A 27,674-nucleotide genomic window follows, 5' to 3' on the forward strand; every position below is an offset into this window, starting at 1 on the left:
CAAAACTGATAGAGACATACCCCAAGCGACTTACAGCTGTAATCGCAGCAAAAGGTGGCGCTACAAAGTATTAACTTAAGGGGGCTGAATAATTTTGCACGCCCAATTTTTCAGTTTTCGATTTGTTAAAAAAGTTTGAAATATCCAATAAATGTCGTTCCACTTCATGATTGTGTCCCACTTGTTGTTGATTCTTCATAAAAAAATACAGTTTTATATCTTTATGTTTGAAGCCTGAAATGTGGCAAAAGGTCGCAAAGTTCAAGGGGGCCGAATACTTTCGCAATGCACTGTATATAAAATGGGCCATTCAGGCTTTAGGTGACTATGACTTCAGGCTGACAGTATATAAATGGGCCATTCAGGCTTTAGGTGGCTATGACTTCAGGCTGACAGTATATAAATGGGCCATTCAGTCTTTAGGTTGCATCGATCTCATAGCCATTAGCTACAGTACAGGAGAAGATAGGTTCAGGTGTTTCACAAATAAGCATATTTACTGAAACTGAATAACTAATGTAATTCAAATATATAAAACAGATTCAAACTCCTCTTTAGCAAGACAGAGAGACAGGAAAAGGATAAATAAAAGTGGTTGTTGTTTACTGGAAGCTGACTAGCCTATTACTGAGGAGTTCATCTAACAGAGGTTTCTGTAGCTAGCTGCTGTAATTATGCTAGAAGATAAACCAGGAGAATAGAAGGGGAGCGAGGTCAAACTAGGAGAGAGGGGGAGCGGGGTCAAACCAGGAGAGAAGGGGAACGAGGGTCAAACCAGGAGAGAAGGGGAGCGAGGTCAAACCAGGAGAGAAGGGGAACGAGGGTCAAACCAGGAGAGAAGGGGAGCGAGGGTCAAACCAGGAGAGAAGGGGAGCGGGGTCAAACCAGGAGAGAGGGGGAGCGGGGTCAAACCAGGAGAGAGGGGGAGCGGGGTCAAACCAGGAGAGAGGGGGAGCGGGGTCAAACCAGGAGAGAGGGGGAGCGGGGTCAAACCAGGAGAGAAGGGGAGCGGATGGGGTCTGAAATCAAGCAGAGGAAAACTTTAATAAACTGGAGAAATATAATAAACTATGATTATTTGTTTGTCTAAGATTGCTCTGCAGGTCTTTTTTCCAGTTTAGAAATCGCTTCTACAATTTCCTGTGGGCTGCATTACGCAATAGCTGTGGATACATTCAAAAACATATATATTTTTTGCAAGCCTCTTATTATGTCATTCACACAAGCCACAATGAACCGGTTTTACTAATCTGATAAACAGCTTCTCAGTGAGAGATGACAAGCCAACTCCTCATGTTATCACTGTCACAGACGGAGTCATTACCAATCACACACACCATTAGTTGGTATTTGCGTCGGACGGTCGTTGGCTACTTAACATTTTAATTCCTTGTTTTGACAAAAACCTAAAACTTTCCCTGGCCTCTCATTCACCCTGTAATGTTATTGTGAACCAGCTTGCTATAGACCAAGCTGTGGGTGTGTAGAACATCATGCAGTAATAGATTGTATACTGTGCCAACACAACCCAATGCTGAGAACTCAGATTTGATAATACTGCCATCTACTGGTACATTGAACACCCGAAGACAGTATTTTATGGAGGTACAGTAGGGTAGCCTAGTGGTTAGAGCGTTGGACTAGTAACCAGGTTGCAAGTTCAAACCCCCAAGCTGACAAGGTACAAATCTGTTGTTCTGCCCCTGAACAGGCAGTTAACCCACTGTTCCTAGGCCGTCATTGAAAATAAGAATTTGTTCTTAACTGACTTGCCTGGTTAAATAAAGGTTAAAAAAATTAATTAAAAAAAATAAAAAAATGTACCAAATGTACTTCCATACACATCCAGTAGGTGTCGCCCTAGTGCTGCGATAGCTTGTAACAACCATTCAGTCTATGGGATGCAACACACACAACTGTAGGGGTAGACACAGTGTGTGGCTCTCAGTGTGGTATGGGCAGACAGACCGTGGGTGTCAGTGAGGGCAGAGCAACCAGCTCCTGACTGGTGGATACAGACAGCCTGACTCATCAGTCTGCCTGCCTGCCTGCATAGAAGAGCAATCGTGGACAGCACGGCCTGGCTAGATGGATGGCGCTGTCCACCATAGATGGAGCAATCAAATGGATAGGTTATAAAATACTGATGATTAATACAAAGCTTCATCCTTATTGATTTATAGGGACGGTGGGATAAACAAGGAATAATTTAGTCAGTAAGTCATCACTAGGAATGAATATAGTTTGTGTGTGTGTTGTGTCTGTTGCATCTGATGCATGTGTGTGTGTCTGACGCGTGTTTGTCTGCTGTGTGTGTGTTGTGTGTGTGTGTCTGTTGTGTGTGTCTGATGTGTGTGTCTGTTGTGTCTGATGTGTGTGTGTCTGACGCGTGTTTGTCTGCTGTGTGTGTGTTGTGTGTGTGTGTGTTTGACGCGTGTTTGTCTGCTGTGTGTGTGTTGTGTGTGTGTGTGTCTGTTGTGTGTGTCTGATGTGTGTGTCTGTTGTGTCTGATGTGTGTGTGTCTGACGCGTGTTTGTCTGCTGTGTGTGTGTTGTGTCTGTTGCATCTGATGCATGTGTGTGTGTCTGACGCGTGTTTGTCTGCTGTGTGTGTGTTGTGTGTGTGTGTGTCTGACGCGTGTTTGTCTGCTGTGTGTGTGTTGTGTGTGTGTGTGTCTGTTGTGTGTGTCTGATGTGTGTGTCTGTTGTGTCTGATGTGTGTGTGTCTGACGCGTGTTTGTCTGCTGTGTGTGTGTTGTGTGTGTTGCATCTGATGCATGTGTGTGTGTCTGACGCGTGTTTGTCTGCTGTGTGTGTGTTGTGTGTGTGTGTGTGTCTGACGCGTGTTTGTCTGCTGTGTGTGTGTTGTGTGTGTGTGTGTGTCTGACGCGTGTTTGTCTGCTGTGTGTGTGTCTGACGCGTGTTTGTCTGCTGTGTGTGTGTTGTGTGTGTGTGTCTGTTGTGTGTGTCTGATGTGTGTGTCTGTTGTGTCTGATGTGTGTGTGTCTGTTGTGTGTGTGTTGTGTGTGTGTCTGCTGCGTGTGTGTGTGTTGTGTCTGTTGCATCTGATGCATGTGTGTGTGTCTGACGCGTGTTTGTCTGCTGTGTGTGTGTTGTGTGTGTGTGTGTGTCTGACGCGTGTTTGTCTGCTGTGTGTGTGTTGTGTGTGTGTGTGTGTCTGACGCGTGTTTGTCTGCTGTGTGTGTGTCTGACGCGTGTTTGTCTGCTGTGTGTGTGTTGTGTGTGTGTGTCTGTTGTGTGTGTCTGATGTGTGTGTCTGTTGTGTCTGATGTGTGTGTGTCTGTTGTGTGTGTGTTGTGTGTGTGTCTGCTGCGTGTGTGTGTGTTGTGTCTGTTGCATCTGATGCATGTGTGTGTGTCTGACGCGTGTTTGTCTGCTGTGTGTGTGTTGTGTGTGTGTGTGTGTCTGACGCGTGTTTGTCTGCTGTGTGTGTGTTGTGTGTGTGTGTGTGTCTGACGCGTGTTTGTCTGCTGTGTGTGTGTTGTGTGTGTGTGTGTGTCTGACGCGTGTTTGTCTGCTGTGTGTGTGTGTGTGTGTGTGTGTGTCTGACGCGTGTTTGTCTGCTGTGTGTGTGTTGTGTGTGTGTGTGTGTCTGACGCGTGTTTGTCTGCTGTGTGTGTGTGTGTGTGTGTGTGTGTCTGACGCGTGTTTGTCTGCTGTGTGTGTGTTGTGTGTGTGTCTGACGCGTGTTTGTCTGCTGTGTGTGTGTTGTGTGTGTGTGTGTGTGTGTGTGTGTCTGACGCGTGTTTGTCTGCTGTGTGTGTGTTGTGTGTGTGTGTGTGTCTGACGCGTGTTTGTCTGCTGTGTGTGTGTTGTGTGTGTGTGTGTGTGTGTGTGTGTCTGACGCGTGTTTGTCTGCTGTGTGTGTGTCTGTTGTGTGTGTCTGATGTGTGTGTCTGTTGTGTCTGATGTGTGTGTGTCTGTTGTGTGTGTGTTGTGTGTGTGTGTCTGCTGCCTGTGTCTGTTGTGTGAGTGTCTGTTGTGTGTGTGTTGTGTGTGTGTCTGCTGCCTGTGTCTGTTGTGTGTGTGTCTGCTGCGTGTGTGTGTGTGTGTTGTGTGTGTGTCTGCTGCGTGTGTCTGTTGTGTGTGTGTGTTGTGTGTGTGTCTGCTGCGTGTGTCTGTTGTGTGTGTGTCTGTTGTGTGTGTGTCTGTTGTGTGTGTGTTATGTGTGTGTCTGATGTGTGTGTGTCTGCTGCGTGTGTCTGTTGTGTGTGTGTCTGTTGGGTGTGTGTCTGTTGGGTATGTGTCTGTTGGGTGTGTGTCTGTTGGGTGTGTGTCTGTTGGGTGTGTGTCTGTTGTGTGAGTGTCTGTTGTGTGAGTGTCTGTTGTGTGTGTGTTGTGTGTGTGTCTGCTGCCTGTGTCTGTTGTGTGTGTGTCTGCTGCGTGTGTGTGTGTTGTGTGTGTGTCTGCTGCGTGTGTCTGTTGTGTGTGTCTGATGTGTGTGTGTCTGCTGCGTGTCTGTTGTGTGTGTGTTGTGTGTGTGTCTGATGTGTGTGTCTGTTGTGTGTGTGTTGTGTGTGTGTCTGATGTGTGTGTGTGTGTGTGTGTGTGTGTGTGCAGTAGAAGTAGCAGTACACACCAGTCCTGCAGTGAGTGATGGTGCAGACTGGCCCAGGGACTGGTTCCTCATGCGGAGCAGGTTGTTGGGGGGTTCTCCAGGAGGCTGCCAGGCTAGCTGACTCACCCCACCCTGCAAACTGCTGGACAGGGGCAGGAGCTGCTTACCTAGGGGGGAGGAAGAACAAGACAACCAGGCTCAAATACTGAACAACAGCATTGTGTGTGTGTGAGTGTGTGTGTGTGTGTGTGTGTGTGTGTGTGTGTGTGTGTGTGTGTGTGTGTGTGTGTGTCTGTCTCTCTCTCTCTTACCGGTCATAGCCATGCTGCTACGGCGAGTACGGCCGTCATCCTGGCTGAGCTGTCGGTGTAGTTTGGTCTTATTGGCGGCGGGGGACAGGTCAGGGTTACTCAACTTCCTGAACAACAGGGGAGGGGGCGCAGCAAACTCCTTCTACAGAGAGAGAGCGAGAGATGGAAGGGAAGAGAGGGAGGATGGAGAGAAGAGCAGAGAGGGAGGATGGAGAGACGAGCAGAGAGAGGGAGAGAAGAGCAGAGAGAGGGAGAGAAGAGCAGAGAGAGGGAGAGACGAGCAGAGAGCGGGAGAGACGAGCAGAGAGAGGGAGAGACGAGGAAGAGAGAGGGAGAGACGAGCAGAGAGAGGGAGAGACGAGCAGAGAGAGGGAGAGACGAGCAGAGAGAGGGAGAGACGAGGAAGAGAGAGGGAGAGACGAGCAGAGAGAGGGAGAGACGAGCAGAGAGAGGGAGAGACGAGCAGAGAGAGGGATAGACGAGCAGAGAGAGGGAGAGACGAGCAGAGAGAGGGAGAGACGAGCAGAGAGAGGGAGAGACGAGGAAGAGAGAGGTAGGAGGAGAGGGAGAGCGGGACGGGGAGGGAAAGGAGAGAGCGAGAGAGGACGGGGAGGGAGAGAGAAAGCGTAGGAAAGAGAGGGACCGGGGAGAGAGAGCATAATGGGGAGGGAAAGGAGAGAGAGAGGGATTGGGAGGGAAAGGAGAGCGAGCAGGAGAGACAGGGAGGGAAAGGAGAGAGAGTAGGAGAGAGAGGGATTGGGAGGAAAAGGAGAGAGAGTAGGAGAGAGAGGGATTGGGAGGGAAAGGAGAGAGAGTAGGAGAGAGAGGGATTGGGAGGAAAAGGAGAGAGAGCAGGAGAGACGGGGAGGGAAAGGAGAGGAAGAAGAGAACAAAAGACAGGCCTATTAAAACAATTAGCTCCAATCCCAACAAGTAAAGTAAGCTGTCCCAGTCCACGTGAGTATCCATCTCTGAAGCTATTCAACAGTGAAGTAACACCACAGCAAAGCCAACCAAACCCCAGTCAGTCAGTAAACGGCCCCTGGCCAACCAAACCCCAGTCAGTCAGTAAACGGCCCCTGGCCAACCAAACCCCAGTCAGTCAGTAAACGGCCCCTGGCCAACCAAACCCCAGTCAGTCAGTAAACGGCCCCTGGCCAACCAAACCCCAGTCAGTCAGTAAACGGCCCCTGGCCAACCAAACCCCAGTCAGTCAGTAAACGGCCCCTGGCCAACCAAACCCCAGTCAGTCAGTAAACGGCCCCTGGCCAACCAAACCCCAGTCAGTAAATGGCCCTTGGCCAACCAAACCCCAGTCAGCAAATGGCCCCTGGAGGCCCTTGGCCAACCAAACCCGTCAGTCAGTAAATGGCCCCTGGAGGCCCCTGGACACAGCAAGGCCATAGAGTGCAGAAAAAACACAGACACTGGAGCCACTGCTAACAGCGCCTTTACACACACACATCCCATAAAACACTGATCAAACAGGGGTTTAAAGCACAAACACAGGACATCTGATTTTAAAATCAGTTGTAAAGGGGTGGACAGTTCCTGAAATGAGATATTGATTTTGTCTGTTGAGACCAAATCCAACAGAGATCACCAGAGAGAGGCACATGGAGGATGTGATATACAGCCAAGTTAGATGAGTCAGGCCTATTTGTTTTGCTTCGATGGCCTCGGAAACATCCGTCACCGTGGAAACCTGGCTTGGCTGAGGTCACTTCCTCTCCCCAGCCAACAGACCAACCCCTGGCGTCGTAAGGAGGAGTGGTCCAGAAACATCTGGAGTGTCAGACCACCACCCCTCAGGGTGGACTTATTTAGTTAGTTTTCCTAAATATGCGATCTTCTAAAAGCAGGAAAGTTGGCGCAGATCTATCATTCAGGCCAGGTGCTTGCAATCATGACGAGACAAATGGCTAATGTTAGCGAGCTAGTGAAATTACAACGTGTGACTAAAACCAGTGCGGCAAGCAGTTGCCTGCATAAACGTTTTCAGTCATCAGGGCATGCCATTTGCAGTTGAAATGCATAGCCAATACATGTTTTATTGAATAACAGCAAACATTGTCGTAATGAACAGCTAGCTTGTACTTGTCATAATATACTCTCATTGCGAGATTGCCATAAAGCAGGGCTGTACAACTCCGTTCCTGGAGAGCTGCCGTCCTGTAGGTTTTCACTCCAATCCTAACCTAGCATACCTGATTCTAATAATTAGCTGGTTGACAAGATGAATCAGGACAACTACAACAACGGTTTAAGTGAAAACCTCCAGGAACATGGTTGGAGAGCCATGCCATAAAGTTACTTGATCTTTGGCTGTTGTAAACACTAGTAAATCAACTCAAGATAAATGCTGATGCTGACGCCTAGTGGTGGCATTACGAACTGCATGTTGCTGCATTTCAATGCTTATTTGTGAACAGTGCAGTGGCTGGTTGAATTCATTCAACCAGCCACCCGTTGCGGTTTAGCACAAATACTTTTGCATACTTCTCATCCACTGCCATAGATAGACACATCTTTAAGTTGAACCTAAGAAGGTATTTTGTATTTACTGTCGTATTTATAAAGGACATTAGAGGTCGACCGATTAATCGGAATGGCCGATTAATTAGGACATTAGAGGCCAATTAATTAGGGCCGATTTCAAGTTTTCATAACAATCGGAAAATCTGAGGTTTTGGACACCAATTTGGCCGATTTTTTAATTATTTTTTTTACACCTTTATTTAATCTTTATTTAACTAGGCAAGTCAGTTAAGAACACATTCTTATTTTCAATGACGGCCTAGGAACGGTGGGTTAACTGCCTTGTTCAGGGGCAGAACGACAATTTTTTACCTTGTCAGCCTAGGGGATTCCATCTTGCAACCTTACAGTTAACTTGTCCAACGCTCTAACCACCTGATTACATTGCACTCCACGGGGAGACTGCCTGTTACGCGAATGCAGTAAACCAAAGTATGTTGCTAGCTAGCATTAAATGTATCTTATAAAAAACAATCAATCAATCAATCATAATCAGTAGTTAACTACACATGGTTGATGATAATACTAGTTTATCTAGCATGTCCTGCGTTGCATATAATCGATGCGGTGCGTATCGTTGCTCCAATGTGTACCTAACCATAAACATCAATGCCTTTTTTTAAATCAATACACAGAAGTATATATTTTTTAAACCTGCATAATTAGCTAAAATCAAATCCAGGTTAGCAGGCAATATTAACCTGGTGAAATTGTGTCACTTCTCTTGCATTCATTGCACGCAGAGTCAGGGTATACAGTTTGGGCCGCCTAATTTGCCAGAATGTTACATAATTATGACATAGCATTGAAGGTTGTGCAATGTAACAGCAATATTTAAACTTAGGGATGCCATACGTTAGATAAAATACGGAACGGTTCCGTATTTCACTGAAAGAATAAAAGTCTTGTTTTCGAGATGATGGTTTCCGGATTCGGCCATATTAATGACCTAAGGCTCGTACTTGTGTGTGTTATTATGTTATAACTAAGTCTATGATTTGATAGAGCAGTCTGACTGAGCGATGGTAGGCAGCAGCAGGCTCGTAAGCATTCATTCAAACAGCACTTTCATACATTTGCCAGCAGCTGTTTATGACTTCAAGCCTATCAACTCCCAAGATTAGGCTGGTGTAACCGATGTGAAATGGCTAGCTAGTTAGCGGGGTGAGTGCTAATAGCGTTTCAAACATCACTCGCTTTGAGACTTGGAGTAGTTGTTCCTCTTGCTCTGCGGCTTTTGTGGAGCGATGGGTAACGCTGCTTCGAGGGTGGCTGGTGTCGTTGTGTTCCTGGTTCGAGCCCAGGAGCGAGGAGCGAGGAAATAGGCAATACTAAAGTGCCTATAAGAACATCCAATAGTCAAAGGTTAAGGAAATACAAATGGTATAGAGAGAAATAGTCCTAGAATTCCCATAATAACTACAACCTAAAACTTCTTACCTGGGAATATTGAAGACTCATGTTAAAAGGAACCACCAGCTTTCATATGTTCTCATGTTCTGAGCAAGGAACTGAAACGTTAGCTTTCTTACATAGCACATATTGCACTTTTACTTTCTTCTCCAACACTTTGTTTTTGCATTATTTAAACCAAATTGAACATGTTTCATTATTTATTTGAGGCTAAATTGATTTTATTGATGTATTATATCAAGTTCAAATAAGTGTTGTAATTGTCATTATTACAAATGTTAAAAAATGAAAATCGTCCGATTGATCGGCATCTGCTTTTTTTGGTCCTCCAATAATCGGTATCGGTGTTAAAAAATCATAATCGGTCGACCTCTAAAGGACATAGTTGCTTTTTGGTGGATATCCTGTAAACCACAAATGAAATGCTATTTATTAAATAATGTAATATTTAGTTATAATTTGTCATAAATTAGAGCAGTGGTCACCAACCAGTCGATCACCAAATATTTCTGTAAAAAAGAAATGTAAAAAACTACAATAAAGCCTTGTGTTGCTATTTTTTTTTAAATGAATTTCGCACTGTTGACAGTGGGTGGACTTGATTCAGCAGCCCTGTGTTCCCATTTTGAACCATTTCATGTTTCTGAAGGCAGCCTCCTTGCTGCTGCCTCCCCCTCAGACTGACCATCAGAAGCAAATCAGTCCAGTAAAATATATATATGTATTATGTTCACTCAGCTGTGCCTCACAAGTAATAAAACAAATGATATATTACCAGTATGATCATTTACCTACATTTTTTTATTATGATTTGAAAATGGTCTGAGAAGAACAAAATTGGCAGTGCAATTTAAACATAGTTAATATGCTACAGAACTATTTTTAATTGGTGCATTTTAATTGGTGAATGTTGCATAGGCTTGCGTTTTTTAAGCGGGGGATCTGGGCTCGGAAAGGGATCTGGACTCGGAAAGGGATCTGGACTCGGAAAGGGATCTGGACTCGGAAAGGGATCTGGACTCGGAAAGGGATCTGGACTCGGAAAGGGATCTGGACTCGGAAAGGGATCTGGACTCGGAAAGGGATCTGGACTCGGAAAGGGATCTGGACTCAGAAAGGGATCTGGACTCGGAAAGGGATCTGGACTCGGAAAGGGATCTGGACTCAGAAAGGGATCTGGACTCGGAAAGGGATCTGGACTCAGAAAGGGATCTGGACTCGGAAAGGGATCTGGACTCGGAAAGGGATCTGGACTCGGAAAGGGATCTGGACTCAGAAAGGGATCTGGACTCAGAAAAGGTGGCCACTGATTTAGAGTATCTGTTTATTCTACCTTTTTTTTTTTAAACAAGAGTTTTGCCTCCCATAAAATCAGTATCAGACCCAAAAATCCCATATTGGTCGGGCTCTAATCATAACAATCACAGAGCAACCCAGAGGAATACAACTGCAACAACACACACTGACACCTGCCAGTCAATAGTTCAATCTGTGTCTATGACTCCAACAACAAGCTATTGTATGGCCTTCGTAATTCACAACAAACAAAGGCACATTATGAAACATCACCAGTCTGACTAACATTTCCTTGTGCATGATGGGGCAGAATCAGAGCAGGTCTCCCTGTTCAGTAATACTGCAATCTCCCTAGGGCAGCATTTCCATCCAGCCATGGAGCCCCAGCCCTGGTCAGGTCTGGTCAGGTCCCGACAGAGAGACGAGCACCAGGCAGGACCAGAGGAAGGGGGGTAGGGGCAGGGACTGTGGCTGAAGAGAGTAAGGGTTGGGGATGATAATCAGCTTGGGCTGTGGTGAGAGACAAGCAGGCAGGCACAGGAAGTGGGGAGGAGAGCTTCATGTACAGCATGTTCAGTGCCTCCACCACTGCATTTCACTCCTTCACACTTAGGTGGTATAGTCAGGCTTCAGATGTTGAGGAAAAATAAAAGCTGTGAAATGAACACATACAGGTAACTGCCAATATAAAGGAAACACCAACATAAAGTGTTTTAATAGGGCGTTGGGACACAACGAGCCGCCAGAACAGCTTCAATGCGCCTTGGTATAGATTCTACAAGTGTCTGGAACTCTATTGGAGGGATGCGACACCATTCTTCCACAATAAATTCTATAATTTGGTGTTTTGTTGATCGTTGTGGAAAAAGTTGTCTCTGGCGCCACTCCAGAATCTCCAATAAGTGTTCAATTGGGTTGCGTGACTGACACACACACACACACACACACACACACACACACACACACACTAAACCCCTTTACTAATTTGAGACTCTCCTCTGTCAAAGTTCTAGGATCTCTTCTTCTAGCCATGGTAGCCAATATAATGGGCAACTGGCCATTTTTATACATGACCCTAAGCATGATGGGATGCTAATTGCTAAATTAACTCAGAAACCACACCTATGTGGAAGCACCTGCTTTCACTATACTTTGTAAACCTCATTTACTCAAGTGTTTCACTAAAAGTGGCAAAAATAAAGCCTCTCTTGAAAAAGCCAAACCTTGACCCAGAAAATATAAAAAACTAATCGGCCTATATCGAATCTTCCATTCCTCTCAAAATTTTTTGAAAAGGCTCTTGCGCAGCAACTCACTGCCTTCCTGAAGACAAACAATGTATACGAAATGCTTCAGTCTGGTTTTAGACCAAATCATAGCACTGAGACTGCACTTGTGAAGGTGGTAAATGACCTTTTAATGGCATCAGACCGAGGCTCTGCATCTGTCCTCGTGCTCCTAGACCTTAGTGCTGCTTTTGATACCATCGATCACCACATTCTTTTGGAGAGATTGGAAACCCAAATTGGTCTACACGGACAAGTTCTGGCCTGGTTTAGATCTTATCTGTCGGAAAGATATCAGTTTGTCTCTGTGAATGGTTTGTCCTCTGACAAATCAACTGTAAATTTCGGTGTTCCTCAAGGTTCCGTTTTAGGACCACTATTGTTTTCACTATATATTTTACCTCTTGGGGATGTCATTCGAAAACATAATGTTAACTTTCACTGCTATGCGGATGACACACAGCTGTACATTTCAATGAAACATGGTGAAGCCCCAAAATTGCCCTCGCTAGAAGCATGTGTTTCAGACATAAGGAAGTGGATGGCTGCAAACTTTCTACTTTTAAACTCGGACAAAACAGAGATGCTTGTTCTAGGTCCCAAGAAACAAAGAGATCTTCTGTTGAATCTGACAATTAACCTTAATGGTTGTGGTTGAGTTTTTCCTAGCCACCGTGCTTCTACACCTGGATTGCTTGCTGTTTGGGGTTTTAGGCTGGGTTTCTGTACAGCACTTTGAGATATCAGCTGATGTACGAAGGGCTATATAAATAAATTTGATTTGATTTTGATTTGATTTCCTTAATTTTGGCAGTTACCTTTACAATCAGCTTTTAAGGGCATTAGATATTTAACAGGGGATTTCAGTGTGTAAACCAGCGTAGTTGGATATGTCCTTTAGCCACAGGTTCTGTAGAGGAGGGTACTGGAGCCGACAGCAGCTAGTGTTAACAGGCACACGCTCTCCCGCCCTCTCTTTATTTCTCCCTCTCTTTCTCTCTCGCTTTCTCTCTCCCCAGTGAAAGCTCCTTACGCTTGGCTCACGTTACTCCTTTGTGGCGTTGCATGACTCCTCATCTCCTTCTCTCTACCTCCTTCCTCTCCCCTTTTCTCTGGTCCAGATGTTTTCCGTAGTGAGTGGTCTCATCACTGGTTCCTGGCAGAGTGTCTCCTTCCTGCCCCCTCAACCAAGGTTTCTCCACTGAGGTTTCCTCTGGGTCGCTCCAACCGTCATACTGACTTACCCTGGCTGACACCCGCTGCCTCAATGGGTCAAACGCAACAGCCTGAGACTGAGCAGCCGGACTACTAGGCAGGCAGCCGGACTACTAGGCAGGCAGCCGGACTACTAGGCAGGCAGCCGGACTACTAGGCAGGCAGCCGGACTACTAGGCAGACAGCCGGACTACTAGGCAGACAGCCGGACTACTAGGCAGACAGCCGGACTACTAGGCAGACAGCCGGACTACTAGGCAGACAGCCGGACTACTAGGCAGACAGCCGGACAACTAGGCAGACAGCCGGACTACTAGGCAGACAGCCGGACTACTAGGCAGACAGCCGGACTACTAGGCAGACAGCCGGACTACTAGGCAGACAGCCAGACTACTAGGCAGACAGCCAGACTACTAGGCAGACAGCCAGACTACTAGGCAGACAGCCAGACTACTAGGCAGACAGCCAGACTACTAGGCAGACAGCCAGACTACTAGGCAGACAGCCAGACTACTAGGCAGACAGCGAGACTACTAGGCAGCGAGACTACTAGGCAGCGAGACTACTAGGCAGCGAGACTACTAGGCAGCGAGACTACTAGGCAGCGAGACTACTAGGCAGCGAGACTACTAGGCAGCGAGACTACTAGGCAGTGAGACTACGACGTGAGCCTGGAGTGTGATCAGGAAGATGAAGTGTTCTCACTCAGGTTCATCAAGGCAAGTGTAGGCAAGTATGGACTCACAGATGCATTGGACAATGGCTGATCACAAGCCAACACTAACTAGGTTAGTGTTGTGTGTCCCTTTATGTTGCATGGAACTCTGGATGATATAACGCGGGCAGTGTGTGTGGTATGATATATTCAATACCCAAGTCACAGTGAGTCCAAACCTAACCAAGGCAGGAGAGACAACAAAACTGTCGAACAAACAAGGACAGAGAAAACAAACTGACTAGAACAGCCAAACCCCAGAGAGAGACGAGAGAGAGAGACGAGAGAGAGAGAGACAGAGAGAGAGACAGAGAGAGAGACAGAGAAAGACAGTGAGCGAGAGACAGAGGAAGACAGCAAGAGGGAGGCAGGTAGCCTAGTGGTTAGTGGTTGGGCCAGTAACTGAAAGGTTGCTAGATCGAATCCCTGAGCTGTCGTTCTGCCCCTGAACAAGGAAGTTAACCCACTGTTCCCCGGTAGGCCGTCATTGTAAATAAGATTTTGTTATTAACTGACTTACCTAGTTAAATGAAAGGTAACGAAAAATAAAGAAATACATTTTTTTATTTCTTAAAGATAGCGAGAGAGACAGCCAGACTGTCTAGGCAGTTAACATATGTTTCCCATGCCAATAAAGCCCTTAAATTGAATTGAGAGAGAGAAGAGGCAGGGGAAAGAGAGAGACGGGAGAGGGGTCGTGTCTACACTTACATGTGACTTCTACTATCGGAATATGAAGATCGCATTGAAAAGACGGGTGGTCGCTTGTGGCTGACCTCTTCAGGCCTGTCTGACCTCTTCAGGTGGTGGTCAGGGATGCACTGCGGATTTCTCCTCAGTCTGGACGTAATCAGGCTACCGAAAGAGCATACAGTGGGCGATGTCATCAGCACTCCTCACACAAGTCTTCAGAAAACGTATGTTTTGGGACCGAGAGACACCTTTTCATTATAAAGCTAGAGAAAATACACTCCTAAAGTGTGAGGAATGTGTTTGCTGCCCTAATAAATGCTAGCCAGCTAGCTAATATTTAGAACAACTCTTTTTTTAGCTACAGAGGTTAGCTGGCTAGATAGCTACAGTAGTTACCTACTGCCATCAGTTGTTGTTGTGGAAAAGGGAATCCGGACACACTGTGGACACAGTATTTAAATGTAGGTGCTAGATGCATGACGTGTTCAGGATTCCATGTACAGACCTCTATGATCAGAATACTAAAGCTGCATGAACTGTCAAGTCTAGACACGGCCTGTGTGTGAAAGATCCAGCGAGCGTTAAGTGCAACCCCAGCACGGTTAAGCCCCACTGGCCGCCTCTGGCTGGGATGTGATGGATCACAGTTGTCACCACACAGCCAGCAAGGCAGTCAGCATCCCAGCCCAGCCAGACTGATAATCCCTCACACACACACACAGCCACCAAACACGGCAAGCACAGAATATTTCAAATTCACAGACAGACTAAACAGCTAGCATACACAATATTAAGGCTGTCCCCGACAAAAAATATATATATATTGGTCAACCAAGTGTCAACTGCTCTTTCGACCAATCGATTGGTCTACATTTTAAAATGTGTATCTTTCCATACACAATACCAGTCAAGTTTGGACACACCTACTCATCCCAGGGTTTTTCTGAATTTTTACTATTTTCTACATTGTAGAACAATAATGAAGACATAAAAATTTTGAACTAACACATATGGAATTATGTAATAACCAAAAAAGGGTTAACCTATTTCAGCTAGGGGGCACTATTTTTATGTTTGGATAAATAACGTTCCCAAAGTAAACGGCCTATTTCTCAGGCCCATGTGCTAGAATATGCATATACGTGTCAGATTAGGATAGAAAGCACTCTAAAGTTTCCAAAACTGTCAAAATATTGTCTGTGAGTATAACAGAACTGATATTGCAGGCGAAAACCTGAGGAAAATCCAACCCGGAAGTGCTGTTTTTCCTGAAAGCTCTCTGTTCCATTGCCTGCCTTCGCTCCATTTAAAGCACATATGTCAGAGTCAAGGCCCGCGGGCCACATCCGGCCCGCAAGAAGGTTTTTTACGGCCCCTGGGATGATCTTGATTTATTATTAGAACCGGCCCGCAGCAAGCCGGCAGCCCGCAGATCTTTTACACGCACCAATACTACATTTCCCACAATGCAAAGGTGACGCACCGAGCAGTAGGCTGCTTCATTTCAATATTTATTGGCACAGCAGTCGTCAGCATCACAGTAAAATTAACTTTCAGATACCCATCAAAAATGGCAAAACGGAAGGTGGATACTGAGAACCGGGGGTTTCAAACAAGGTGGGAGTCGGAGTATATGTTCACGAAGGTAGCTGGAAAACCTGTGTGTCTTCTGTGTGGAGAAAGTGTGGCGGTACTGAAAGAGTATAATCTGAGACGACATTATGAAACGAAACACGCGGACACACACGCGGACGCAACTGTCAAGGCCAGTTTTATTTTGGCAGAAGAGATCGCTAAATCAGCCCGGCCATTTACGGAGGGGGATTTCATCAAAAACTGCATGATTAAAGTTTGTGACGAAGTTTGCCCAGAAAAAAGGCAACTCTTTTTAAATGTGAGTCTGAGCAGAAACACCATTGCCGAGAGAGTAGACCAGTTGTCCATCAATCTAAAAGAGCAGCTTGTGAAAAAGGGAAAAGATTTTATTGCATATTCCTTGGCTGTGGATGAGAGCACCGACATTTCTGACATTGCCCAGTTGTCAATTTTCATCCGCGGAGTGGACTCCAACCTAAGCGTGACAGAGGAGTTTTTGGCTTTACGTCCTATGCATGGCACAACTACGGGGCATGATTTGTATGAAGAGGTGTCAAGATGTGTAAATGAGATGGAGCTGCCTTGGGAAAAACTCGTGGGTTTGACAACCGACGGAGCACCTGCGATGTGTGGACACAGGAGCGGACTGGTGGCGAAGATACGGGAAAAGATGCAAGAGGAAAACGCGACAGGTGAGCTGACAGCTTATCATTGTATCATACACCAGGAAGCGTTGTGCGGTAAAGCCTTGAAAATGGAGCATGTAATGAGCATCATCACGCGCACAGTTAACTTTATCAGAGCCAAAGGTTTGAATCACCGCCAGTTCAAGGCATTTCTGACGGAGTTAGAAACGGAGCATGGTGATTTGCCTTATCACACAGAGGTGCGATGGCTAAGCCAGGGAAAGGTACTTCAAAGATGTTTCGAGCTTCGTGAGGAGATTTGTCTGTTCTTGGACAGCAAAGGGAAAGACACAACACAACTCCGAGACGAAATGTTTCTGTGTGAAATGGCTTTTCTGTGTGACATTACGAGTCATCTGAATGCAATAAACTTGCAGCTGCAGGGTCGGGATCGTGTCATCTCTGATATGTACAGTACAGTGAAGGCATTTAAAACCAAACTGACTCTGTGGGAGACGCAGATGCGGAAAGAAAATTTGAGCCACTTTCCCAGCTGCCAGACCATGAAAGAGAAGCTCTCTACCAGTGCGTTCCCGAGCACACAGTTGGCTGATAAAATAGGTATGCTTGCCGCTGACTTTCGACGCCGATTTGCTGACTTTGAAGCACAAAAAAGCAGGTTGGAACTGCTCGGTAACCCATTTGCTGTTGACGTGGAAAGCTCACCACCAAACCTCCAAATGGAGTTGATTGACCTCCAATGCAATGATGCACTGAGGGCAAAATATGCGGCAGTGGGTGCTGCGGAGTTCGCCCGTTTCCTCCCCGGCACAATGCCCCAGCTGCGCATCCAGGCTGCTCAAACGTTGTCTATGTTTGGCAGCACATACCTGTGTGAACAACTGTTTTCTTTGATGAACCTGAACAAAACATCACACAGAAGTCGACTTACTGCTGAACACCTCCACTCAATTCTGAGGATTTCTTCAGCATCAGAGCCTTACCCCGAACATTGATGAACTTGTGGAAAAGATGGGACACCACCAAGTATCACCCTCAACCTCAAACAAGTGAACATTACTGTGCAATCACATATTTAGAGTTTTTACTCAGTTCAAGTTTAAAAGTTAAAATTTAATATTTGTTTTCACTGCATGTTACTTCTCCTTAAACAAAGTGTTGTTTTTGATTAATAGATTTTTGCACTTTATTTTTTTGTATTTCAATCCAATTATATTTTAAAAATATTTCAGTTGAGTGGATGATAGAAAATTGCTATTATTGTTTTTTCTTTGAAGTAAATTTAGCCCACTTTTGCTAAAATAGAAAATATAGTCTACTGATGGTGCCTTGAATACCGGTTTCTTTCATTTAATGTTCATGTTATGGGGATATTTATATAAAGGAAATTTGTCTTTTGTGTCTGTTGAAAATTAAAGATTACTGACAGAGCCATAAGAAAATATTGCTTTATTTATCTGATCATATTGTAATATATTTGTTAGGTTTTCAGTAGGTTCAATTAGGTTCACTAGACTATATGCGTCATTTAAAAATTTTTCAATGAACATTCGAACAGTCCGGCCCTCGTCTTGTAGCTGATTTTTTTATTTGGCCCTCCGTCCATTTGACTTTGACACCAGTCACCAGATATCAACCAGTCTTTAGACATAGTTTCAGGCTTTTATTTTGAAAAATGAGCGAGAAAGATCACATCGCGTTAGTGGATGGCTGGGTGCCAGCTTGGAGCAGACACTTCTCTCTCCTATTGAAGAAGCTACAGTCCCGGCTGAAATATTATCAATTATACAGTGCCTTGCGAAAGTATTCGGCCCCCTTGAACTTTGCAACCTTTTGCCACATTTCAGGCTTCAAACATAAAGATATAAAACTGTATTTTTTTGTGAAGAATCAACAACAAGTGGGACACAATCATGAAGTGGAACGACATTTATTGGATATTTCAAACTTTTTTAACAAATCAAAAACTGAAAAATTGGGCGTGCAAAATTATTCAGCCCCCTTAAGTTAATACTTTGTAGCGCCACCTTTTGCTGCGATTACAGCTGTAAGTCGCTTGGGGTATGTCTCTATCAGTTTTGCACATCGAGACTGACATTTTTTCCCATTCCTCCTTGCAAAACAGCTCGAGCTCAGTGAGGTTGGATGGAGAGCATTTGTGAACAGCAGTTTTCAGTTCTTTCCACAGATTCTCGATTGGATTCAGGTCTGGACTTTGACTTGGCCATTCTAACACCTGGATATGTTTATTTTTGAACCATTCCATTGTAGATTTTGCTTTATGTTTTGGATCATTGTCTTGTTGGAAGACAATCTCCGTCCCAGTCTCAGGTCTTTTTCAGACTCCTTCAGGTTTTCTTCCAGAATGGTCCTGTATTTGGCTCCATCCATCTTCCCATCAATTTTAACCATCTTCCCTGTCCCTGCTGAAGAAAAGCAGGCCTTAACCATGATGCTGCCACCACCATGTTTGACAGTGGGTATGGTGTGTTCAGGATGATGAGCTGTGTTGCTTTTACGCCAAACATAACGTTTTGCATTGTTGCCAAAAAGTTCAATTTTGGTGTAATCTGACCAGAGCACCTTCTTCCACATGTTTGGTGTGTCTCCCAGGTGGCTTGTGGCAAACTTTAAACAACACTTTTTATGGATATTTTTAAGAAATGGCTTTCTTCTTGCCACTCTTCCATAAAGGCCAGATTTGTGCAATATATAGATTGTTGTCCTATAGACAGAGTCTCCCACCTCAGCTGTAGATCTCTGCAGTTCATCCAGAGTGATCATGGGCCTCTTGGCTGCATCTCTGATCAGTCTTCTCCTTGTATGAGCTGAAAGTTTAGAGGGACGGCCAGGTCTTGGTAGATTTGCAGTGGTCTGATACTCCTTCCATTTCAATATTATCGCTTGCACAGTGCTCCTTGGGATGTTTAAAGCTTGGGAAATCTTTTTGTATCCAAATCCGGCTTTAAACTTCTTCACAACAGTATCTCGGACCTGCCTGGTGTGTTCCTTGTTCTTCATGATGCTCTCTGCGCTTTTAACGGACCTCTGAGACTATCACAGTGCACGGAGACTTGATTACACACAGGTGGATTGTATTTATCATCATTAGTCATTTAGGTCAACATTGGATCATTCAGAGATCCTCACTGAACTTCTGGAGAGAGTTTGCTGCACTGAAAGTAAAGGGGATGAATAATTTTGCACGCCCAATTTTTCAGTTTTTGATTTGTTAAAAAAGTTTGAAATATCCAATAAATGTCGTTCCACTTCATGATTGTGTCCCACTTGTTGTTGATTCTTCACAAAAAAATAGTTTTATATCTTTATGTTTGAAGCCTGAAATGTGGCAAAAGGTTGCAAAGTTCAAGGGGGCCGAATACTGAGGATTGATTATAAAAAACGTTTGACATGTTTCTACGAACTTTAGGGATACTATTTGGAATGTTCGTATGCGATGTCGTGACCGCTCGAGCCTGTGGATTTCAGAAAACGCGCCAACTAAATGAAGGTATTTTGGATATAAAATAATCTTTATGGAACAAAAGGAACATTTATTGTGTAACTGGGAGTCTCGTCAGTGCAAACATCCGAAGATCAAAGGTAAGCGATTTAATTGGTTGCTTTTCTGACTTTCGTGACCGATCTACTTGGCTGCTAGCTGTTTGTAAAATGTTGTCTACTGAGAGATGTCCTTACATAACATTTTCTGCTAGTTAGTTTTTGCTACCATGTGGGTTTTAGCTTGCATGAGCCTGCTAACTATGGAGTGCTAATTGACCTGTTTCCATACATTTCATTCTAAAACCTGTATCTTACAAAGGAGTTGTTTAATCTAACTATTTATCTGTACATGGAATTGTATCTGGGTTTTTTTCCTAATTTATACAGGTAAATGCCATGGGCACTATCTGATGTGTGGAGACATTTCACTGCAGCTAATTTAGGGGGAAAAGCTGTGTACATTTGCAAATACTGTGCCAAAGCATATGTGAAGAATGCAACAAAGATGCAGAATCATCTGGCCAAGTGCATAAAGTTCCCTCAGCGCTCACAACAAGCAACCTCTGACAAAAGTCCCTCTTATCTTATCGATAGCAACAGCTCATGATCCTCCTGGAATCAGAAGTTTTTTTTGACTCAATGGAGGAACGTAGTCAGAGAAATGCTGATGAATGTCTTGCTCGAGCTGTGTACGCAACTGGTTCACCTCTGGTTATCACAGGCAATGTGTATTGGAAGAGATTTCTGAATGTTCTTCGCCCAGCATACACCCCTCCAACCAGACATGCTTTATCTACTAATTTGCTAGATGCAGAGTTCAACAGAGTTCAAGTGAAGGTCAAGTAAAGGCCGGTTTTTCTTTTGAAGCCAGAAGGAGGCTAGTATCAGCTACATGTATGCCTTTACTAGACTATGGGGATATGTTATATATGAATGCTTCGGCTCAGTGTCTGAGATCAATTGACACTCTTTACCATGGCACTTTGAGATTTATTTTAAACTGCAAAACCCTTACGCACCACTGCACTTTGTATACCAGGGTTGGCTGGCCTTCTCTAGTCACTCGTAGGCTCAGTCACTGGTATACTTTTATTTACAAAGTCATTTTGCGTTTACTACCTTTTTATTTGTGTATTTTTATTGTTCAGAAATGTGGTGGGTACTCTCTTCGTTCGCTGGACTTTATCCTGCTGACTGTTCCAAATGTCCAAACAGAATTTGGTAAAGGGGATTTTATGTACTCTGCGCCATCGTCTTGGAACACCTTTCAAAATACTTTTAAACTGGAAGAACTTGTCCCGATTGGTGTTTTTAAATCACTGATGAAGGATTTTGAGGCTGATTCCCTGACCTGTCAATGTTTTTAATTTCCTGTTTTATACTCTTGTGAATTCAATGGTTTTTACTAGACTTGTAGTTTTTCATGTTGTCTGTCTGTAATTTTTTTGTAATGAGCGAAGAATTTGGGTGAATATTTTTTTTGCTGCCTATCTTGGCCAGGGCACTCTTGAAAAATAGATTTTCATCTCAATGAGCCCTTCCTGGTTAAATAAAGGTTAAATAAAAAATAAAAATATATCATAGAGAAAGCAGTCATCTCAAATGGGTGGTTGAATGTTCGTGGGCAAGGAATACTTAACTACATAATCTCCAACCCCTCAACCAGTATTCTACAAGAGCACAGACAAAGGCAAACAGATACACCGGTCTCTACATTGCAGATGAGCTGAAGGCCGTCATCAATGACCTTGGACCACAGAAGGCACTGGTGACAGACAATGCTGCAAACATGAAGGCTGCTTGGTCTAAAGTGGAGGAGTCCTACCCTCACATCACACCCATTGTCTGTGCTGCTCATGCATTGAATCTGCTCAAGGACATCATGGCACTGAAAACAATGGATACACTCTACAAGAGTCAAGGAAGTGGTTAGGTATGTGAAGGGTCATCAAGTTATAGCAGCAATCTACCTCACCAAGCAAAGTGAGAAGAATAAGAGCACCACATTTAAGCTGCCCAGCAACACCTGTTGGGGTGGTGTTGTCATTATGTTTTACAGTCTCCTGGAGGGGAAGGAGTCTCTCCAAGAAATGGCCATATCACAGTCTGCTGATATGGACAGCCCCATCAAGGGGATCCTCCTGGATGATGTATTTTTGGAGAGAGTGGTAAGCAGCCTGAAACCTATAGCAGTAGTCATTGCACGGATTGAGGAAGACAATGCCATCCTGTCTAATGTTCAGACTCTGCTTGCAGATGTAAGAGAATAAATCCGTACTGCCCTGCCCACTTCACTGTTGCTCCAAGCAGAGGAAACTGCAGTTCTGAAATACATCAAAAAGCGTGAAGACTTCTGCCTGAAGCCCATACATGCCACAGCGTACATGTTGGGCCCCGAGTATGCTGGCAAGAGCATCCTGTCTGGTGCAGAGATCAACAAGGCCTATGGTGTCATCACTACCATGTCTCTCCACCTTGGCCTGGATGAGGACAAGGTTCTTGGCAGTCTGGCGAAGTACACTTTCAAGCAAGGGCTTTGGGATGGAGATGCAATATGGCAGTCGTGCCAACATATCTTATCAGCCACCTGGTGGAAGGGACTTTGTGGATCTGAGGCTCTTTCCCTGTTGCCTCCATCATCCTCAAAATCCCACCAACATCAGCCGCTTCAGAGTGCAAACTGGTCCTTGTTTGGGAACACACACAACAAAGCGCGCAAGAGGCAACAGGCTGACCAATACAAGGGTATTCAATATTCCCTTTCTTTTGTTGTTCAGTGAAATCATCCCATGTAAAGAGTCAACTCATTTAATTCAAGTTCAATTCTTAACTAAATAGTTTTGGGTTTTTTTTCCTATTGGAAGGATTTAATCACTTGCAATAACGTATTTTTATGATAAGGTAAAAGGTTTATGTTTCTGTCTCCATATGATAAGGTAAATATATTAAATGCAAAAAACATCTACATTTAAATGGTAACAATATTAATTTGCATATTTTTCAGTTCATTCCCATAGAAAGTTTCCACCTCTGAATATTCCCCAAAATGTGCAACCCTAGTCTGAATACTATCTGAAAGCACTATTGACATGTACAGTGCATGCTAGTGTGGATATTAATGCATTTGGCCGTGCTGGAGTGGGAGCACTAGGTAGGAATATGGTGAAGTCATCATTGTTTGTTCTGCCAACGGTTATGGGGTCTTCGCCAGTCATCTGCTTTGTGTCATCATGCCGTCTTCAACAGAACAGCTAAACTAACATTCCCCTGGTGTGGCTGGTCTGCTCTATGTCGGAACAGCACAGTGGAGACGACAACAACAAAACACTAAGAACTAATGGCTCTAGTCTAACTGTCCTGTTATCTACATCCAGCTTCATTATACTGTGTAACTGTTGTTAAAGGGAGCAGGTGCCTGCAACAGTACAGCGCTGGGTTCCTGTTTACATAGTGATTACACAGATATAAATCTATTTTTTAGTTTACACACAACGCAAATTATTAATCAGAACTGGTGGCATTGGAGCCTGCAGTGTCTCAAGCCAAAGGTTTCTGTTGACAACTGATTGCAGTATGTAACAGCCATGGCTTGTAGAGCTCATAGACTTTCTGAGGCCGAATATCTTCTGTATATTAATGTGTATAAACACGCATCAGCCTCTCCCAGCCAGACTAGAATCATCCATTCTCATTCCACTAGAGTTAACGCACACTCAAGTCCCGTCACACCTGCTTAGGCTGGGAAAGATGACTCATTGCCCAGGTAGGCCTACAAGCCTTGTTAGAGAAATACCGCTGTTGTGCTGAGGGAATCAGCATATCAACTTAGGGGGACATATGTTGCTGTAACACCCCAAAAAGGAGGCAAAATACAACACTATGGGGCTGAGATCTATCAGCTGACAGGACAGTCCCCTTTATTATCATACATTCAGCATAATGAGATAGAGTGCAAGGCCAGAAGAGAGGATGGGGGGGGAGGGGGAGCCTGGGGCAGCACAATTCCATCACTGACACAGAAGAGGAAGGAAAACCAGTCTCTCTTTAATGGGGTTCCCTCCTCCTCCTCTCCTCCCACTCCATTCTCAGTGGTCCTACAGGCTTGGTGGTATTTTATTATTTGCCTAACATTCATCTTGTGTTGCGTGTCCACAGGCTCAGAAGGCCCCCATAATGCAATGTGCACATCTAAAATCCATCACATCTGTCAACAGGGGGGTGTGGGGGGAGTAGACACACACATATATATACTTATTTTCCACCATAATTTGCAAATAATTTCATAAAAAATCCTACAATGTGATTTTCTGGAGAAAAATCTCATTTTGACGGTCATAGTTCAAGTGTACCTATGATGAAAATGACAGGCCTCTCATCTTTTTAAGTGGGAGAACTTGCACAATTGGTGGCAGACTAAATACTTTTTTCCCCCACTGTATGTATGTATGTATGTATATATATATATGTATATGTATATGTATATGTATATGTATATATATATATATATATATATATATATATATATATATATATATATATATATATATATACACACACACATATACATACATACACATATACACACACATGGATATATATATGTGTATATAAATATATATTGATGTGCGTGTGATAATATATATATTAACACACACATACATACATATACATATATATATATATATATATGTCTCTGTCTACTCCCCCACCCACACCCACCCAGTTGAAGTGGGAAGTTTACATACACCTTAGCCGAATACATTTAAACTCCGTTTTTCAGAATCCTGACATGTAATCATAGTAGAAATTCCCTGTCTTTCGTCAGTTAGGATCACCACTTCATTTTAAGAATTTGAAATGTCCGAATAATAGTAGAGAGAATAATTTATTTCAGCTTTTATTTCATTCAACACAATCCCATTGGGTCAGAAGTTTACATACACTCAATTAGTATTTGGTAGCATTGCCTTTAAATTGTTTAACTTGGATCAAACATTTCAGGTAGCCTTCCACAAGCTTCCCACAATAAGTTGAGTGAATATTGGCCCATTCCTCCTGACAGAGCTGGTGGAACTGAGTCAGGTTTGTAGGCCTCCTTGCTCGCACACGCTTTTTCAGTTCTGCCCACACATTTTCTATGGGATTGAGGTCAGGGTTTTGTGATGGCCACTTCAATACCTTGACTTTGTTGTCCTTAGGCTATTTTGCCACAACTTTTGAAGAATGCTTGGGGTCATTGTCCATTTGGAAGACCCATTTGCGACCAAGCTTTAACTTCCTGACTGATGTCTTGAGATGTTGCTTCAATACATCCACATCATTTTCCCGCCTCATGATGCCATCTATTTTGTGAAGTGCACCAGTCCCTCCTGCAGCAAAGCATCCCCACAACATGATGCTGCAACCCATGTGCTTCACGGTTGGGATGGTGTTCTTCGGCTTGCAAGCCTCCCCCTTTTTCCTCCAAACATAACAATGGTCATTATGGCCAAACAGTTTTATTTTTGTTTCATCAGACCAGAGGACATATCTCCAAAAAGTATGATCTTTGTCCCCATGTGCAGTTGCAAACCGTAGTGTGGCTTTTTGTGGCGGTTTTGGGGCAGTGGCTTCTTCCTTGTTGAGCGGCCTTTCAGGTTATATCGATATAGGACTCATTTTACTGTGGATATAGATAATTTTGTGCCTGTTTCTTCCAGCATCTTCACAAGGTCTTTTGCTGTTGTTCTGGGATTGATTTGCACTTTTCGCACCAAAGTTCGTTCATCTCTAGGAGACAGAACGGCTGCATGGTCCCATGGTGTTTATACTTGCGTACTATTGTCTGTACAGATGAACGTGGTACCTTCATGCATTTGGAAATTGCTCCCAAGGATGAACCAGACTTGTGGAGGTCTACAATGTTTTTTCTGAGGTCTTGGCTGATTTCTTTTGATTAACCCATGATGTCAAGCAAAGAGGCAATGAGGTTGAAGGTAGGCCTTGAAATACATCCACAGGTACACCTCCAAATTACTCCAATGATGTCAATTAGCCTATCAGAAGCTTCTAAAGCCATGCCATAATTTTCTGGAATTTTCCAAGCTGTTTAAAGGCACAGTCAACTTAGTGTATGTAAACTTCTGACCCACTGGAATTGTGATACAGTGAATTATATGTGAAATAATCTGTCTGTAAACAATTGTTGGAAAAATTACTTGTGTCATGCACAAAGTAGATGTCCTAACCAACTTGCCAAAACTAGTTTGTTAACTTCTTATGGCTTGGGGGCAGTATTTCGATGTCTGGATGAGAAGCGTGCCCAAAGTAAACTGCTAGGAGCTAGGATATGTATATAAATTGTATATTTGGATAGAAAACACTCGAACTTTTCCAAAACTGTTAAAATAATGTCTGTGAGTATAACAGAATTGATATGGCAGGCAAAAACCTGAGGAAAATCCATCCAGGAAGTGGGATTTTTTTATGTGGGTATTTTCAATTGAATGCCTATACAGTATCTAATGGGTTAGGACCCAGATTGCAGTTCCTATGGCTTCCACTAGATGTCAACGGTCTTTCGACATTGTTTCAGGGGTGTTTTGTGAAAAATGAAGAAGAATGAGACCCTTTTTGTCAGTGGACTGAGGAAGATTGCAGAGCTGCGTGACCGATTGCGCGCCCTTTGTTGTTTTTCCTTTCTACTGAATACGCTATTGTCCGGTTGAAATATTATCGATTATTTAGACAATTGACAACCTGAGGATTAATTATAAAAATCTTTGACATGTTTTAACAAACTTTACAGGTACTAGTGGGATGTATTCATCTGCATGTTTCCAACCGTCTTAACAAAACTGAACAAAACACGCCAACAAAACTGAGTTCTTGGGATATAAAGAGGGACTTAATCAAACAAAATAAAAATTTATTGTGTTGCTGGAACTCTTGTGACTGCAACCATATGAAGATCTTCAAAGGTAAGTGATTAATTTTATCGCCATTTCTGACTTTTGAAATTCCTTTACTTGGTTGTAAAATGTTTGTATGCTTTTGTAAGCGAGGCGATGTCCTCAGATAATCACATGGTATGCTTTCGCCGTAAAGCCTTTTTGAAATTTGACACAACGGTTGGATTAACAAGAAGTTCATCTTTAAGCCGATGTATAACACTTGTATATTTTTTTTATATTTATTATGAGTATTTCTGTATTTTGAATTTGGCGCTCTGCAATTTCACCGGATGTTGTCGAGATGGGTCGCTAGCGGAATGCCTGCACCAGAAAGGTTAACAAGAAATGTGTGGAGTGGTTGAAAAACGAGTTTTAATGACTCCAACCTAAGGTGTATGTAAACTTCTGAATTCAAATGTGTGTGTATATACACATATAAATTAATATAAATAATTGCTGGTGCTATGGACTAAGCTCCAGGTACACTAGTACAGTCTGGTAATCAGAGCAAAGCTACGACCTGTAGTACAGATGTTCCTCATTTAATCAATGTCTCCCCATCACTCCTTTCCCGCCCCCCTCTCTGCTGGGCTGGGCTGGTCCGAGCCGGAGGGTGACTGTGTGGATTGAAGCCCTGGTGTTAGCCTAGTGCAGGTGAGGCGTGCTGAAGGCAGCCAGTCCAGGGTTCACAGTGCTGCTCTAAACAAACATGGGAGATACAGCGAGGACACACACACACAATGCTGCTATTGTTCTGAGGTCAAAACCTTTGTACTCAGGTGATCAATTCATAAAACATCCCCACCATGACGCCTGTTTTTCTCGCTCTCTCTCTTTCTCTCTGTGCCTGTTCCTCTCTCTCCGTTCCTGTTCCCCTCTCTCCGTTCCTGTTCCCCTCTCTCCGTTCCTGTTCCCCTCTCTCCGTGCCTGTTCTCCTCTCTCCGTGCCTG

General features: G+C 43.9%; 1 protein-coding gene across 8 annotated transcripts in view; it reads right to left on the reverse strand.

Moving 5' to 3' along the window:
* Nucleotides 1-27,674, reverse strand: part of mast2 (microtubule associated serine/threonine kinase 2) — a 314,266-nt gene that overhangs the window by 229,583 nt on the left and 57,009 nt on the right. For all 8 annotated transcript variants that reach the window (XR_005051887.1, XM_036978708.1, XM_036978699.1 and 5 more), the window contains exons 2-3: nt 4,890-5,031; nt 4,600-4,745 (exon numbers count right to left, since the gene is read on the reverse strand). Coding sequence is in view for 7 of the 8 variants with exons in the window: in XM_036978708.1 (XP_036834603.1) it covers nt 4,600-4,745; nt 4,890-5,031 (288 nt within the window). In the remaining variant the exon portion in view is untranslated. The remainder of the gene's footprint in view (nt 1-4,599; nt 4,746-4,889; nt 5,032-27,674) is intronic.

This window comes from Oncorhynchus mykiss, chromosome 5 (genome assembly GCF_013265735.2).
Source record: "Oncorhynchus mykiss isolate Arlee chromosome 5, USDA_OmykA_1.1, whole genome shotgun sequence".
Lineage (NCBI taxonomy): Eukaryota > Metazoa > Chordata > Actinopteri > Salmoniformes > Salmonidae > Oncorhynchus > Oncorhynchus mykiss.